This window comes from Toxorhynchites rutilus, chromosome 1 (assembly GCF_029784135.1).
Source record: "Toxorhynchites rutilus septentrionalis strain SRP chromosome 1, ASM2978413v1, whole genome shotgun sequence".
Classification (NCBI taxonomy): domain Eukaryota; kingdom Metazoa; phylum Arthropoda; class Insecta; order Diptera; family Culicidae; genus Toxorhynchites; species Toxorhynchites rutilus.
This window is the reverse complement of record NC_073744.1, coordinates 189,076,524-189,094,915: the sequence shown is the minus strand read 5'-3', so window position 1 is coordinate 189,094,915 and position 18,392 is coordinate 189,076,524. Positions and strand designations below refer to the sequence as shown.

The following is an 18,392-nucleotide window of genomic DNA, read 5'->3' as shown; positions in this document are numbered from 1 at the left end:
TAATAACACCTGAACAAGTGAAAAAACTGTTGGATTTAATTGCTCCACGAATACAACGCCAAGATACAGTCATGAGGGATGCTGTACCTGCAAGAGTTAAATTAGAAATGACATTGATGTGCCTTTGTTTTGGAATATCGTTGGGATTGTTGTCGATATTTTTTAGAATCTCGAAAACATCCATAGCTCAGATAATTCCGAAAGGATGTGATGTTATAAATGGTAGTCTAAAAGATTTTTTTTTTTAATTTTATTTATTTTGTGAAATGAAAATGATAGTCGATTTGCAGGTGCAATAAATACGCTTCAAAAATTTTAATAATGAATGAAAATGTACTTTTTTAAATCGAATATGTATTCTGTTTCTTAGAACAATACTTTTTTTTGTAAGTTGTGATCTGATAATGATTCTATATTAGAGATTCTCAAGAAAACTATCTCAAAAAGAAAGCGTGCCCCGCCAGCGTGCAAAACGAAATAACAATTATTTCGTTTAGAAACTATGAGGGTTTTATTTGTTTTTCCAATAATTTTCAAGTCTATAAATATCTTCACATATTTTCAAATATCTTAAAAATAGAGACATTTCATTACATTTGGCATCACTGATTCGAACGCTAAATTCTGTTTTTGACGTTGTGAAGCATGCAAGTGCGAGTAAATTCAAAAAACTTTGAAGTAGCTCGCACGCCGGATCACACATGACAATAACTGGCATGATGTGTTCACACGGTGTGAGTAGCTGCACTGCAGTAACTGACTAGACCGACTCGTATGCTTACTCGCACCGTCTGAACCCGGCTTTAGCTCCAAATTTCGGAGTGAAAATCATTCGCGATTAGTTGAAAGAATTATTCTATTTATTATTGTTATTGCATAAGAGTCGGACTACGGGGTTTAAGCATTTAAATAATTGAATTCAATGATTCACATTGAATTTTTCTAAATTTAGAACTGATTCTAGGCATGCTGATTTGAAAGAGGGCATTGCAATTTAAAATTGTTGTAGGTGGCGACACCATGAATAAAATTAAATAAATCATTCGTTTGGCATTTGACGTGACGGTGCTGGTGGAAGCTTTGACTGCATGTGTGAATTGGTGGAGACGTTGACGGAACGTAGACGTTCTTCTCCGTAACGTGCTATGTGAATCGCACATTAACCGTCTGAAATGACAAAACAAACGCAACATCTCAATTATGTACTTTGGACGTTTCAAAGATGTCTTCCAGCAGACATCATAAGTGTGTAAATAAACAAAAACAATGTGAATGTGTACATTGGTCACGTCTATGTTGATTTGTGCTATTATTTTTTGGAATTAAATTTGATTATTTATACCGTTTCCGCGGTGTCTGAGGATGCAGTCGATTTGATTCATAGTAAGTTATAAGAGAAGTGTGTAATGTTGATGTTTTTGACTTAATGTTAAACATAATTTGTTCTCGTCCAACAAGCTGTATATAAAGCTAATCAAACATTACTATTCCTATATATATTATTCTATCCGCAGCCGAATAATTGAGCCTAAAGGGAGCTGCTTTCTTAGTTTCCGCTATAGCTCCTCATAGTTTTATTCCAGGATGCTTTGAGGGAGTTTTCGTTAATGGCAGTTCAGCAGCTACAGTAGCTCCACAGATGACTGGGATGATGCAAACATTATGGATCCACAGGCAGAAAGGCAGTTTAACCACAGTAAAGAAGATAAACCAGAGAGAATACTAATATTGTCAGTTGTGCCATACTCTTTAATTAGGTTGCAACCGTCGTTCTGAAAGATTCATCGAATTGTATGAAGACGATTATACGAATGATGTCAACGACCCAGACTGGATACCTGATGGCAATACAACAAATTAAATAATTTAGCAATCTATGAATATTTTGAAGAATTCAAAATAAATGCTGACACGGATGCGGAAAATGCAGAAACAGAGCAGGATTACGAAGATGATGACGAAGAATCTTAGCATTACAACGATTACGAATATTGGGTGATAGACCCAAGAACAGATGGAGAATCTCAACCGAAAACAATGAAATCACAGCAGGAATACGAAGCTGTAGACGACGGATTTAAGCACGATAATGAAGACGAAGATGAAGAAACATAGTAAGAAGAAGAAGATGGAGAACCTCAGTAATAAAAACGAAATTGAAAATGCGGATATTGCAAAGGTGAAAGGACGTTAACCCAAAACAAGAAAAGGAATTGTTGTCCCAACAAGGCGTGTGAAAAGACCTTGTCATTGGAAAATGCGATGCTACGTAAAGTTTCCTGAACCTGTCCGAAAGCAGTTCCTAGATAACCTTCTAAAACTGACTTTGTCTGGTTAGCATCAACACTATAGATCATTATCAGCACAGTACGACCAAGGGTAAGTAAATATTCATATTTCATGCTCTTGGCGACATTCTAAAACTAAACGTAATTTTTGAGTAATTGCAGATTATTTTAGTATCAATAAATTTTATGGTGAAAATTAATATTCATTAGATTTCAGACGCTAAGGGGTTAAAGGATGATAGTGACTTAATGACTGCTCTTTCGTTAATAACTCATCTGATGGCTTTTTTTTCTCTCGATCGAGGAAGAGAGCAGAATGTTATGGAAAAAGAAGGATTTTATTCGACTCACAGAATGAGGAAGATTGAGTTTTATAATCATGAACCATTTTAGTGAACTGATGATCAAATAAGTATAACATAGTATGCCTAATATATTATTATTTATTATTATTTGTCTATGAATAGTTGTTTTGAACTTTTTGTTAAACGCAATTTTGATAACGTGCGATAGGGTAAGTAGGATATGGTTTTCAATGCATTTGGATATGGGAAATTTGGTTCTATGTTTTTTTGGTTGACATCTATAAAACATTTGTGAGACACTAGAATACATTTTCGCTGTCACTGCGCGTTGAAGGCAATATTCCACTTCCTCATCCCTGCCTCACTTAGGCCACCGTACAGCTACTTTAACTAGTTTTCATGACCTCATTCCTACGTTTTCCCCACTTCAAAACGATTGAAGATCGAAGCTGCCATTAAAGTAAGTGGTCAAACTCTTATTCACGATGAGGATACTTGCGAGCGTTTCACTATTGCTGGAAGATTAACTGTCCGCCAGTTCATCTCTCCAAAATTTAGCAAACATTGTCACTGGTGATGCTAAATAGAGGAATTTTTGTCCATAACCAGCACTTTTAGAAACATGCTTCTGCGCCGTGTAATTCTCCAATTCCGGTAGCAGAAACGATGTTCAATTTAATCCTTCTTCACTCTCAGTACCACTGTTTATCTACAAAGACTTTTAAGACTTTTAAGCATTATCGTTGTACAACACTCAAGGCGCTTACCAGTAAGTCAGAAATTTTACTCAAAACCTAATTAAATAATACAGTAAACATTAAAAGTAAAATTATTTACACACTGTGGCAAGTGATGAGAATCCAAACAACAAAAGGACCAATGTACAGATATGTTTTGTTTTAATATTTTTTGACACATTGGACTATAGTTTTGGCTATCAAGGTCAAGCGTCTGACTAGAACAGTGAAACACTCATAATAAGAAACCTAATGTATGATGTTATGTTTGGTAGGATAATGACTTCTGAATGCAAAAAGAATTATGCTGGCATGTTCCGTTCCAAACGTGTAATAATAAAAAAGTAAAATGACCAATGTACAGCTTGGTTAATCAAAATGTCCAATGTGGTATTTTACGCGTTTTAACCTTTTTTTTAAATATATATTGGCTGTATGGTTTGTATTATAAAAAGTTTATAAATACTTCTCACCTATACAGTCCACAGAACGTGGAAAAAATATTTGTGTTTGAAACAAATTCAAAAAACATTCTGAAAACTTTGCCTTCGTTTTTCTCGAAATGAGTGGTTTGTTACTTAGGACCTTTTCAAATGTTATGCGAGATTTGTTCTCGTTTCGAGATGAAAAATGCTCGAACACAATGTTACGTAATGTCATACTTTCCTCGAAACTCTACTACTGCCTTTTTCATTTCGCTCTGTTCTAGCTCGCGTCTACATTCATAATGGCGAAAGTGGTCGAAACGAACAAAAATCACTCGTTTCGAAATGCGCAATGTCGCCCCAGGTCTTGTCCAACTAAATGTTCTACTCGACTTTTTTATTGATAACAAAATTATGTAATACTCAACACAAATCTCTCCGGAGGAAAAGACAATCAAAACTATTATTTTCTTATCAATATCATCCAGCTCTAGTCTTTTGCCCCTCCTATACAGAAATCATTCGTCATAGCCTGATAGGCGACAAAGTCACCATCACTCTCCCCAATCGTTAGCACGAACTTATCCCCTTCGCTCTCCGGTAAAAACAAAATACTGCCAAAGTCCAGCTCCGCCCGGAATCCCGTCGAAGACGATTCGATTGCACACTTTCCCGCACAAACCAGAACAATGCAACCGCCACGTGCATTCCTCAACTCATACCCAGTAACACCTTTGGGTATCTTTATCTCAGCCACGGAAAAATCGCTCACCGGCGGAATGAACATTCTCGTGTGGGGTCGTTTCTGGGCATCCGCCACCACTGGGTGAAAGATTTTGTCTTCGGCTCGGGAACCCGAGTAATCCAGCAGCCGAAGCAGCGTATCGACGTCTTTAAATTTGGGGGTCAGACCAGCGCGAACCACGTTATCAGAGCACGCCATGCACTCGATGCAGTCCCCAGCTAGGTACGCGTGTGGCACGTTAGCACCGAGGTATATTGCCTGGCCCGGTTTTAGGTCGAGAATGTTTAGGAAGAAAATTGACAGAAGACCAACGTCGTTGGGGAAATCCTCATGCAGCTTCAGGAATAATTGCTCCAAATCGGATCGGCTGGTTTTAGCTTGAATCTGAGCAAGCATCTTGGTTGTGCATAGCTTCAAATCTTCCGGTGGGCTGTGCATCAGAGTGGAGTAAGCATCCTTCAAGGCGTCTTCACCGCCCGATTTCAGCATTTGCAGTTTGTCCGCTCCGAGTAAAACTTCTATCTCCGGCCAACTTTTCAAATTGGTATAGATTTCTTCGTACGGTCGAAAACCGCACATCGCTTTGAACTCGGTCAGTGCAATTGCCAGTTCGGGCTTGTGGTTGGGGTCTTTATAGGTGTCGGGAAAACTGGCATGTAGTTTTTCTGCTTCAACCTTAAAACAACGAGAACACATTATATCGAAATTTAAAGTTCGCATAAAACTGAATGTACCTTGTTAGGATGAACCTGAATACTCAACGCCTTACGAATGCTCAGAACCTTAAACAGGAAGGACAGTTTCGTCCCACTAGTGGCACCCAATGGCTCACCGGTGGCTTTAACAACGGACGGACCACTGCTGTGATCTCCCATCCAGAGCTCGGCGTAAGGTTTGCTCGGGTCGAGCACGAATCTCCTGTCGTGACAAGCTGCAATTTTGGCGACAAATGATTCTTCGCCTAATTTGCCCCAATCGTAGTTCTTCACATCACCGTATATTTCCATTTTTGTGTTATAAAATCACTTGTGAAAAATCACGGTCTGCTAGCAATCGCATCAGAGCACTGAATGTGACCTCTGTTTGAACCAGGGGTTAGACATCAATTGAATATAGGCTACCCAAAATCAAAATCAATATGGCGTCATTTGTTTATCAACATATCATTTACGAGGATTGAAATCGAAAAATGCGCTGCTTTATTCTAACTGCATGAGCGATTTTCATATTCCGGTTTCACATGGAGGTGTTCACATTTAACATGGAGTTTAAAGTTAGCCACTATTCGACTATATAACCGCACCGAGTTGTACACAACAGTAATTGATTGAACCAAAATGTCAGTAAACCGCAGCAATATTGGGTACACTGGCAATATGAGGGATTTGACGTTTTAGTCGTACCCCTGGTTTGAACCCGAGCTCAATGTTCGGTTCGATGCTTGTTGTTTTTGTTGACGTGCGGTGGGCTGACGATAACAAATCCTGAGAACTGTCAATTGACGATGGTGCAATATAGGGGAGAACGGGGAATATCATTGATTGGCGATCTAACGTACAAATCTACACCTAGGTGGCGCTGGGGTGAAAGTGATAATGGTTTTAAACAAGATGCTAAACTATAGGTGTTTCGTTCTTGACACTTTCATGACAATACGTGAGACGAGTAGCGAGACGTAGCTTTCTGTATTATTTTCTTTTTGTTTGGTTGTGTGGTTATGGTTTCATATCAACTCGCTGAGGAAAACAACGCGTAACTTTTCAATAGGACCTATCTAACAAATCGTAAATTCAGAGAAAATCGTGGGTAAAGGATGACGAAATATTTTTTGAAAGTGTTTTAAACTGAATCAATTTTCTTGATCACTGTTGCTGTTACAGGCAAGCAATGTTGATATACTAACTGTAGTAATGAATACCAAATCTATATTCGATGAATTTATGGGGAAAACGTGAAAAAAATCAAATAGGTCGTTTTCATCAACTGAGTTGTATATTGGACATATCACATAGGTCATTTTGTGTATATTATTTGTACATAGCTCATTTTGATTTCTGTGAGTTTCCAGAATATAGCTTCTTTAGGGAATCACCCAGCGTAGCTGTTTTAACCGTTTTAACAGAGAATCGTCTTACCTCGTGCTCGTTGATGATGGAAGTGAAGTCAAGGATCAATGATTACTAAGCAACGGTTTATGCGGTGTCGGTTACTTTCACACTGCCGTTATGACGTCACAGCTAAGAGTACGCCTGATTGTATGTTTGTGAGAACACATGTTCAAACCGGTCGTACTACTATTGTGTACCACACATCTTCCCTCTTCTCCAAAAAAAAAAATTATAGTGAAAAATAGTATATGCTGATAACAGTAATCGCTTCGTTTGCACATCTAACTTGATTGGTAAATATGCAACATTTCTGAAAATAATATTCTCTGTGCGACAAGGTATCCTTAATTAAAGCCGAATTGATGTTTCACCCACTGATTTTGCATCGGGTACCCACCGTTGTCATGTTGTACTTGCACTGGGAGCGATACTGAAAAATGCTGCTGTCCATTCCCCTGTAAGGAGTCGATGCGAAATGGAAAGCATAAAACGAATGACTGGATGTAAACAAAACATAAAATGACAAACAAAATACTTTGACGAAGACCGGAGCATCTCAGAAGGTAAATAAACAGGGAGTATTGATTCAGTAGAAGTTCACTTTTTTCTCTGGTTTTTTTTCGCATCCGTGTTTTGTGGATTACCATTACACAAAATAAACACACATGAGGACATGATACCTGCCCATGCCATAGAGGAAATCGGCAATCAACCTTGATTTTGGATTTCCTGTCGTTCCGCGAAGGTCTGTGCGATTTCACCTTGTGTTTTTCAATCTAACTGGTTCCTCGACGTCTGGTCTGAAGCGCCTCCGAAAATAACGACCCCAGGTTTCCACGGTCGAGTATGTCCCTATCCACAATGATATAACAATAGCGGATACGAACAGACAAATAAAAATCTATTCGGAGGATAACGATACTCGATCGATGCCGAATCTTGCACGCACTTGTCAAGTCTCTGTATATCGATGATATTTCACGAATAATTTATTTCATCAATTGATCAACTCTCGCTATTGTGTACTCCTGTAAATGACAGGAAATCGTAGGTATGATAAACAAGAACGCAAGCATGGCACAGATTCCCATCCGAACAATGATAAGGCGAATCTTTTTTGTTCCCCAAAATATATTTTTTATTAAGGCACATGTGGCGTTAGCCTCACGGGGCCGGGAGAATCTTTTTTTGTTGACACGAGTTGACATAATTGTCTCACAGGAATTTTTCAACTTAATTATCGTCGATAATCCTCATCCTAAAAGTCAAAATCCCTAGACCTAGAAGTAACCCTTATGTAACCCTTATGGAAGGATTTACATAATCCACGAAACAAGTCTCAACTGTTTGGTTTCCATCGACTTCACTCAGAAGCATAACCGTAACCTTCAGAACTAGAGGCAAGGACCACGCAATCAAAAGGAAGTACGATACATTCTTACTAATTCGATCATGAATCGTTCCGATCGTCTTGAAGCTCATATGCCACACATACGTGAAGATGGCGCACCAAATCATTGCAGCGATGAGAAAATAGAACACGATGATGCAGGATAAATTCTCCCCAGTGCTCGGTTCCGAGCTGCGTAATGTGCCATTTACAGCACAATACTTGTGGCGAATTGCTCCACATTTCGCTGGATTCACACAATAGATGTAGCGCATTTCTCGTCCAATCTCAGTTTATTTTTTTTTTGGCACTGCCGAACATGGATCCAATATGGGCATCACGCTTCGCTAGAAGGACAATTGCAACGACATTTGAGTCAGTTTTGTTTGTGTACATCTTACTCTGCGGACATCCCGTTCCGCTCACAGTTTTCTTGCTCTACAAGCAATTTGCGAACATCCCGTTCAGCCAAAATACTGAACTACTTCTCTTCAGTTTTCCTCACAATGGAAACCTGCGGACTTCCCGTTCCTCCAAACCACTGCGGACATCCCGTTCCGCCAAAGTGCTGGACCACTTCCCTTCAATTTTCCGCATAATGGAAATCTGCGGACATCCCGTTCCGCCAAAGTGCTGGACCACTTCCCTTCAATTTACCTCATAATGGAAATCTGCGGACATCCCGTTCCGCTACAACTCTACAAACAAACATTTTCAAATTGCTGCGAACATCCCGTTCCGCTGAAACACAAAGGTCTTTTTTACCCTTCTATCATCCGCGGACATCCCGTTCCGCTTCAACGCTTTTAGTTTTAGATAGCTAGAAAATGACAATAACCACCAACCAATATCTGGGTGATTCCCTTTTCAAAATTATAAATTTATTGAAACCTTGGCAAAAATCGACAGGTTACAGGATTTGAGATGTTGCTATATTAAGCAACTCCTGGCAGGATCGCCAATGTGAGTTTCCAGAATATAGCTTCTTTAGGGAATCACCCAGCGTAGCTGTTTTAACCGTTTTAACAGAGAATCGTTTTACCTCGTGCTCGTTGATGATGGAAGTGAAGTCAAGGATCAATGATTACTAAGCAACGGTTTATGCGGTGTCGGTTACTTTCACACTGCCGTTATGACGTCACAGCTAAGAGTACGCCTGATTGTATGTTTGTGAGAACACATGTTCAAACCGGTCGTACTACTATTGTGTACCACACAATTTCTTTTATGTACGAATGTTTTGAAGCATTTCTAGGGCGTACGGCGTGTTCACAAATTCTATAAAGCGCAAACAGAAGCAGAGGGTCTGGTGAAACATTGGGACGCGTACGAAATTTTCAAATTTCTAGTACAAACAATATTAACCCTTTCACGTACAACATCGAGTCTCACTCGATGTCAAATGATTGTGCCAAAACGTACAACATCGAATCTCTCTCGTGGTGCGCTTACATATCACAAGGAGCTAAGGCGCTCAGCAGATTAGAGAAATTACTTGATCATGCATCATGAAGCATGATCCCATCGAAGCAATTGGATTTGGTCCGCTCTATCGAGAATTAAATTGTACGCGAAGTAAGAAGTAAGACGGCAAACTTAGCTAATAATAGCGTAACGTAGTTTGTGAATTAGCGATAATTATATTAAAATCCATAAATGAATATAGAAGAATTTCTATTAAGTATTTTATTTGAACAGCACTTCATTCGTTAAACACGAGATTTTATAATAACGTTCAACTTTCATCGTTATCTGAATCCATATCTGAGTCAAATCCTCTATTTCCTGCAAGTGTTGACCGCCTTCCTCGGCCTGGAGTTTTCAAGGATTTAAGGAAAGCCTCATAATACCACTTTTGTGTGACGTATGGCAGCAATCGTCGTAAATCTTCCAACTTCGTTGTAGGTAATTGGATGGGTGCTGTATATAAGGGTTTCAATTGAAGGTTTTCCAACGGAACCGATCTCGACGTCAATAGATTAATGTGATTAGGGTTTTCTTCTGGCACATCTTGTTTGAATGCAACGATACCGGGTGTTTCCGTAGAGCACGAGAAGATCCTAGCTTATTTGAATTTGAATGGTTCATTATTCATGGTGAATTTAGGTACTGTGTACCGCTCATTCAGAGCTAACCAATCGAAGAACCGATTTTGTTCCATATCTTTCACAATAATTGGAGGGTTTCGTTTGATGGATGCAATGAATAAATTCCAGTCACGAGGTGTTTCTATGTTGGCATGCGTCCTTTTTTTCGCCCGCTCAATGGCAGAATGAATTGTGTCGCATTCCATATGACTATGGCCGCTAGTCATGAATTTATGATGAAGAGTTAATTTCAGACGCCATTATTTCGACAACATACATCATCAGAAATAAGATGATGCGATTGTTATTTTGTCCAGCGCAACGATCGCTATACATATTAAGCTTTTCAACGTAAACTGGTAAATTTTTCAGGTATGCCCACAAGCACGATCCGATTTCTCTTGATCCTCTTTTCGCTCGGGTTTCATCCCATATGTAGCAAAGTGGTATATTCTTACCCACTTGAGTTTCAAAGATTGTCAAATTATATGTATACAGCTGACGGCTGTAAAAAGAACGACCACAAGTCAAATAGGGTGTGGCTAATTGCTTTTGCAGATCAAAAGATACTGTCCGTACGGATAGATCAGTGTTCGCTTGCAGTCTATCTTGTTTCTTCTCATCATACATGCGTCCAGCTCCTAACTGATGTGCTTCCTTTCGAACAAGTATTTCCTCTCGTTTAACAATGTCCTTCTCCACCTGTAACTCTACTTTGATCATATCACACGTGTTGCATGTGTCAACTTTAGGCTTTCGAAATTTAATATTCAGCGAATTAAAAGCAAGCCTGTATGTGTTATAATGTACTGGAATAATGTTATCTACACCGCACTGGTTCTGATACAGCTCGTGCATTCGATGTATTGTTAAATCAGAAGATAGATAGAGACAGGATGACTTTTCACGACTGTAGTGACTTTCTTCAACTGGGAATGATTTGATGTGCTTGACTATGTACTGAGCATGTTCGGGATCAATTTTCTTTCTCGAGGTATTATCTTTCCGCATGTCATCTCGAGCGATCCCGGCACCCAAGACCAGTTTATCGGCAAGAACGCGAATTTTACGTTCCTTGAGGTCGTACGTAGACACAAACATTCGTTTGCAAACCTTAAGCTCCTACTCCTGGGAGCTTATAGATCCGAGACCAAGTACGCCGCGAAATAAGAACCTTCACGAACGAGAAAATAAAATAGCAAACAATAACTTATTATATTTTTTTCTGAGTGAATTATTCGAATAAATTCCGTTAAAATTATAAATTAAATAAATAATATAACTGTGTTGTATTTTATTACCTGTGGACGAACTGTGCTGATTACAGTTATGTGGCTTGATAAGAACTGATTTTGTCCCGAGTGTGTCAGGTCAAGTAGGCTAGCCAAAAGTTTTTTTCGGACAGGTTCAGAAAATTTTTCATTGCACCTCATCCTACAAGCACATGGGGGTTGAACATGCCTGGCTGGGACAAGAGTTCCATCTCTTTTTATATACTGGAGTCCTTTTTCTTTGAGTTTTCTGTTTTCCTTTGGCGAAAATGATTTACTTTTCTTTGCCTGTGGTTCTCCTACATCTGCCTGAAAGATATGCTCATTTTCTTCTATAGCCAATGAAACTTCAGAATTATTATCAGATAAATGATCATTCTTAAACTGCTCAAAATATTCATAAATTGATAAATCGTTTAATGTCGTAGCATCCCCGTCAGGCAACCAATCTGGATCCATGTTGTCATCTGAGAAATCGTCTGCATGTTCACAATCGCTGAAATCTACTGCCTGAGGGAATTTCGACTTTCTTCCTGCGCCAATTGAGGAGAAACTATGTCAAGTTGATCCTGGATAATCATAGGTTTGTTTCTCCGCAAATCCAACAGTGTTGACAATCGTCTTTGACGGAACGAACTTGTTTGGACTTGCTTAATAACCACCAAATTTAACGGTGTATCGTCCACGGAATTTTCGCTTATTGAAAGATTCAAAGAAAATGAGTCCAACGGAGTGGATGTTTGGACACGTTGGAATGATGGGTGTTCATCCAAATGGTAAATGGAATCTGTTGAAGCGGTTAAGCGGTTTGATAAGTTGCTCTATTTTGAAAAGATCACCCAATTCAATTTACCGTAGCTAACTCTGATTGAGCTTAGTCTTTTTCGCTCGGAGTTTGTGGACCAATTCGATGTGTCATTAAATGCAATACGATCGATGCCTGGATGGATCAGATTTGACCATGGTCCTTGACTGCTCAGGTTGAGGCTCTCATGAAAACCTGGTTCCAAAGTTTATGGTAACTTATTTGGTAAGTTATGAGCTATGAATGAAATATTCTTCCAACATACCTTTCAATGTAACATTATACTGGTTGGAAAATGTCGGTTTCTCTCCACTATTACAAATGGGTATCTTGTTGATCAAATCAGTTTTGTTGCATGTTGCGGTTTCTCGTAAACGTTTCTTTTGAATTGCGTTTGATCCTAGTGTGCGGTCTATCAAAAGGCCAAACAAAGAATATCGACGCCGTGTTACATTATTGTTATTGGTCTCTAAACTTTGGGTTGCGAGTGACGATGGGCATTCACCAACAATGGCATAATTTGTAGTACCGTTACCTGAAATTAAACGAATATTTAGAGAGCCAAAATGTTGATACTTTGCTAGAAGCTTGCGCTGGATAAAGTGAATGTACTTGTCGGTAACGAAAAAGTTTTTTTTTCGTTACTCAATATTGATTTCACAGTTGTATATTAAAACATTTTCAACTAACCATGCCGTGCTTTTTCCAAGTCGCTTTTAACCAGAGCAGTGTGGTTGATATCACGAGGCTTTTTCCATAAAACAGCCTTTGTCGGATTGTAAACTGTTGTCGCAAATCTCCATTGAATGGTTCTTCAGATAATGGATCTTTGTCTGAAACGAAGGTGAGATTTGTTGTCGTGCAATACTGCAAACTACTGTTGATGCAAACTTCCTCGAAGCGCCCCGTAATAGAATGAGCCGGTGAAACTACCGAACCTGCTGCCGAGGCTGCCTCCATTTCCACTTTTTTCCACATCTGATGAGAGTAAATTTTTCATTAAATGTGGCCTCACAAGGATCACGATCAACAGACCAATGAACAAAACCACGTTATTTTGTTTGTTTTGACACTTCGGGTACGATGACCAATGTACAGATTACAGCGCTGTTGCTTTTATGACACTTCAGACGTTTGAAACAAACACCAAAGGCAAACGTCTTATAAAACAGTGGAACATGTATAATGCGAACTTGGACATGAGACGTTATGTTTGTTTTGAATATTCTTCATTGTAAAACCATTAATCGGGATGTTTGTTTTTGTATGGCGTACATAGTTACTTGCGTAATTCAATGGTTCGATAAACTCAATTTGTTTACATTTGTTACTTAGGACCTTTTGAAAAGTTAAGCGAGATATATTCGTGAAAAATAGTGTACTATAGCTGCAATAAGGTATTTATATTATATATTATTCTATATTTTTGGGGGACCGTGATGATTTGATGAGCTTGTGGGTGTGATAAAAGTGCTATAAGTCTAAGAAATCTGTTGTCCAACTCCTCCATAGATAATCGTTCACCTCGCGGTTCTCTATCATGCCAAAATTATATTGTGAATATTTTATTCACTTCAGATGCCGTATTATTGTGCAGTAAAAGGATGTGGAAACAAGGTTCTCATAACGAAAAATAACCCGGACATTGTTTACCACACTTTTCTCCGAGATGGAGATAAAAATCTAGATATATGCTCACGTCATTTCCATAGCAGCAGCTACGATGACCGACATCAAATGCGCCATGAACTTAATGGTACGAGGAAATATAGGATGTTGAATTCCAAAGTTAAACCTTTTTTCTGCGTTATATGTATCAGCCATTCCATGTCGAACCGATATAGTGGTTCTCCGGGTTTCGTGGAAAGTGGTAGATTTGTTCTTTATTGTAAAATATTAGACCCGTCTTTTCTTGTTTTTTTATTAGGGCTGTGTGGTATACGTTGCAAATCGTGAATTTTGTCACCGGATTAAGGGCATTGTAGTGATGTAGAACGTTGAACTTTTGACTAGTCTGAAATCGATCCACCGCCGCAACAATAAGAAATTTCTCACCGTGCAATTTTTCGAAATGACTGGTATACTCATCGGCAGTGCGGAAATACTCTCGGCATACAAAGCAGCAGCGCAAAGAGGGGTCCAAATTGTGTTTCAGCATACGTTCCACCGCAGTCACATAACGAATTTCCGATAGAAGTCGATTCGCCACTACCATCTCTTTAATTTCCTTCAAAACTTTGTCGTTTTGTAAAATTGCATCCAGCATACGCAGGAATTTGTTTTGCTTTTCAGAAGTCAACTCTGAAAAATCAACAAATATAATCATTCTTTAGCGGAATAAATATATCAAACCGACCCACCAGCGTGATTGTTCTGTTCGTGCTGCTCCAGTAGGTTTCGCAACCGCTCCATGTTGAATTTAAAATGATTTGGTCGATTACCATTGGCATGCTGTTGGATTGGCTCATTACGTGTTATCAAATCGTGGTTCATTAGCACCAAGCCCAACTCGTCCATTTTGACACGAGTGTTGCGGCGCAGTTTTATCTCTTCGAAAAGTTTCTCGCGTAGTTTCCGTTTGATGATGCCTCCGTCCTTGATCAGATTGTGCCGATAAATTCGTACCACGTACGATTCTATTTCACGCTTTTTCCCAGATGATAAAACAAAAAAAACACTTTTTTAAAATGCTCAATAAAACCACGTACGATTAAAACGCTGCTTGCTTGGAAAGAAAAGCATTGATTGCGCGGCTAGAAGGTAAAATATACTCAAAACATCCTTCTGTACTGTTTTTAATTCGACCGCTGATTGTAGATATCTGAAGAAGTAGAAGCAATTATGAGAAATTGTTATACGAAAAAATCCAGAAAATTACCTGCCTACAGTAAAGCGCGAGCAGCTATTTTGCCAACGAATGCATTTGTCACCAAAAGATATGATTTGTTATGTAAACAAATTTGTTTTTTTCACAAGCAATGGCCGAACAGCAATTTTGACATTGCGGTCCACCTATTGTATAACGCCTTGGTTTTAAATTTTGCAATGTGAGTTTATGGAAGGTTTTTACCCAGCAAACATTAAATCGCATAACAAGCGTATATATAAAATCATATGCCCTAAAATTTGGTTGGCATATAATGCGCCTAACTGTTTGGATGAATATGCCACTTTGACCGGCTATAATAGCGATTATTTTTTTTTATCCCATTTATTTATTTATTAGGCTCATTAGCATTTTAGCTGTAACAGAGCCGGGTTTTAATCGTGTACATGTACATATGTTTATGTTTCTATAAACTGTAATTACACAGTAGTTAGTAGTAGCCATTTAGGCGTTAAGTTTACTGTTCCATTACATTATGGTAAATTACACAGTAGTAGCCATTTCGGCGTAAGGGTATTCTTTCTGTTCTTCCATTGTTCAGCAGACCGGACAGCGGAGACAGTTGATATTGATCATTGTTGGGTTATTTATAGAACAGCAGCCCGATGTTTCTTGCAGAGCAGAGCAGTTGTATGGATGAATAGATCTAATTTCGACCGTGGATCTCCATCGCTGATGATGTTTGCGTGGACGTAGTTATTCTATAACAACACAAAGATGGTCAATTGAGGGCCCTGAGTTTGAACTCACGACCGATCGCTTAGTAAGCGAACGCGTAACCTAGTGGCTACGAAGACCCCCTTTGTATATAGCGATTATGTTGGAATTGAATTGCGATCTAATATGAATATATTCATGAATTGTCAAAGCACCAAATACGACTTTTGTCACACTCATATACGATTTATTACAGACATAAAAAAAACAAGCAAAATATTTTCGTGAAATATTTATTATAGCCTCACGAATCGCCATTTTTATATATGAGTATTTATGTTTGTAGAAATAATAATTGTTTGATTGACTTGTGTTGGGAGTGGAATATGAATGTTTAAAATGGCACAGATTGCTGTTTGGTGAAAACTGCTCCGATGCGGGTTCGAACTCCGGTCGTCTGGATTATCATCCACCAGCTATCTCGCGCGGCCATCTGAAATTTGATTCAACAGTGGTTAAAACTTTCGAGTGCATCAGCCTTTCATTGACATTTCAATATGATATAATATGTTCTTTGTTAGGATCTAATATGATTTACTGTTTCATGATTTTCTTCAGCATGCAACACGATTTACTACAGTACTGAATCGATTACAATTATACGCTTATACGACACACAAACTGCATCAGCGTAATATACGCATATGATGCGGATTAAATATATTTTACGACAATGTACATCATTAAATTGTACTACATTAGAGCTCAGAACCACAAAAGTGAGGGTGCTTGTTTATTTTACGCACTGAAAAGCAAGATTCGATTGTGATTATTCATTTTATTTCAATTTAGATTCATTTCAGCCATTAAATGTCGTCAGTATATGGTATGGAAGTTTTGGATATTTAGAATGGTTTCAACACGCAATTGGATCAAAGTCATAGACAATCTTCAAAAAATTTAAGTTTGATAATGCATACCGGTTATTGATACTATGGGTAATTGCGATGAAATCGTTATCACCTCAAATTGGCTTCTTCTCCTTGAATGGCGTTAACGTTCCCTGTGGCACTTTTGCCGTCTCAACGTATGCATCAACTAGCGTAATTTATTAATACTTAGTTGAGATTTCTTGAGCCAAATAACACGCCTTGAATGTATTCTGAGGGACAAGCTCTAGAATACGCGTACCACAGTGCAAGTCGAAAGAAATTTCTCTGACGAAAAATCCCCCGGCCAGAACGTGAATCGAACCCGAACACCCAGCATGATAATGTGAGACGCTAACCACTCGGCCACGGGTGCACTCAAATTGGCTGATATCATTGATTATGTAGGGGCCGATACGAGAAAGATTTGCAGTATTTTTAGCGCAAAACACGCTACTCGTCATTTACTTAGTTAAAAAATAATAAAGTTATGATACTTATACCAAGACATTTTTCAAAATATGCATATTACATTGTTAAATGGTGATTTTCTAACATTTTTAGTGCAGAAAGAATACGTGAAACCGGGAAATTTGAAGATAAATTCTGATTTTTCTAGAAAATTTGAACGAATTTCATACCAGAAAAACAAAACATCCTCATTTTACTCGCAGCGCCATCTGGTTGTAAATCCAACGTAAATTCGTCAATGGTTGAATCAATAAAGAAAATTCGAGAGCACAATCAAAAACAAGTTGAAAAATGCATGGTTCCTGCATGTGAGAACTACCTTGTAAAGTCCGGAAGTAAAATATACGTGATTTGTTTTTGAGTTTCAGGTTTTATTGCACCTCCAGATGTCTCATCGATCGTTTACGTTTTGCGTTAGATCGTCAATAGAGGGGAGAAACAAAAGTCGTAAGGGTCCGTTCATACACCACGTGGACAGAAAAATCACTCCCTCTGTTGCCCACGTGGATATTTTTCCTTTTCTATTAAAATAATACAGTAAAAACTGAATTGCGCCTAAATTCTATTTCAATCCCTTTAAGTTTATTTTATTTCAAATTTTACTAGCTGTATCCTGTTACGCTTTGGAACATTGCCATAATTTTGAAATACTTTTGAGCAATCTGGCTATCTGGTTTTCCAACACGGGAACGCCTAATATACAGCTGACCAGGTGAGGAGCAATCCACATCAGAATACAAACGATATAATTCCAAAGATTGATCTTGAGCTCCACTGATTGTAATTACAAACGCCAATCAAATTAAAAATAAATGGATTCAAAATCTTTATCAGAATTTTAGTTCACGTTTTTTTAAACACTTGAAAAAAAAATGTGTTGCTATCACATAGAACACCTATTTAGTACAAGAAAGTTCATTTACCTCTACGACTTTATCTCAGAATAGTGCTCATTTCATCTGGAATTGCCTCACTACGCATACGCTATAATCAACTGAGAAATCAATTTTTCCTAATTTTTCCATTTTCATCCAAAATTCTTCAATTTTTTCATGTCGTAACAACAATCCTTGAAGTGGATTTTGTGTTGTGTCATAGTATGAGCTCTATCGGTGCCGAACTTTCACAGGAAGATAAAAAAGCATTTTTAACATTTTCATGCTATAACGTACATATAAATATGTTTGATATTTGTATGCGTTGTAGACGGAAATATTGTAAAAGAAAATCAAGCATTTTTTGTTTCTCTGGATTTTAATAATATACCCCCAACCTAGCCAATAACAA

The 18,392-nt window shown here is 38.3% G+C and overlaps 1 protein-coding gene, 1 long non-coding RNA gene and 1 pseudogene across 2 annotated transcripts; all 3 read right to left on the bottom strand.

Moving 5' to 3' along the window:
- Positions 1–4,143: 4,143 nt before the first annotated feature.
- Positions 4,144–5,898, bottom strand: LOC129762567 (mannose-6-phosphate isomerase). The gene is made up of 2 exons (XM_055760992.1): positions 5,235–5,898; positions 4,144–5,175 (listed from the first exon to the last, which is right to left on the bottom strand). The coding sequence occupies exons 1-2, from the start codon at positions 5,505–5,507 to the stop codon at positions 4,246–4,248; spliced, it is 1,203 nt and encodes a 400-aa protein (XP_055616967.1). The 5' UTR covers positions 5,508–5,898; the 3' UTR covers positions 4,144–4,245.
- Positions 5,899–10,316: 4,418 nt separating this feature from the next.
- LOC129761650 (uncharacterized) lies at positions 10,317–11,937 on the bottom strand (annotated as a pseudogene).
- A 113-nt stretch (positions 11,938–12,050) lies between these two features.
- On the bottom strand, positions 12,051–13,130 carry LOC129763153 (uncharacterized). The gene is made up of 4 exons (XR_008740809.1): positions 12,852–13,130; positions 12,427–12,696; positions 12,210–12,356; positions 12,051–12,143 (listed from the first exon to the last, which is right to left on the bottom strand). It is a non-coding gene; the product is annotated as an uncharacterized LOC129763153 (long non-coding RNA).
- Positions 13,131–18,392: the final 5,262 nt, after the last annotated feature.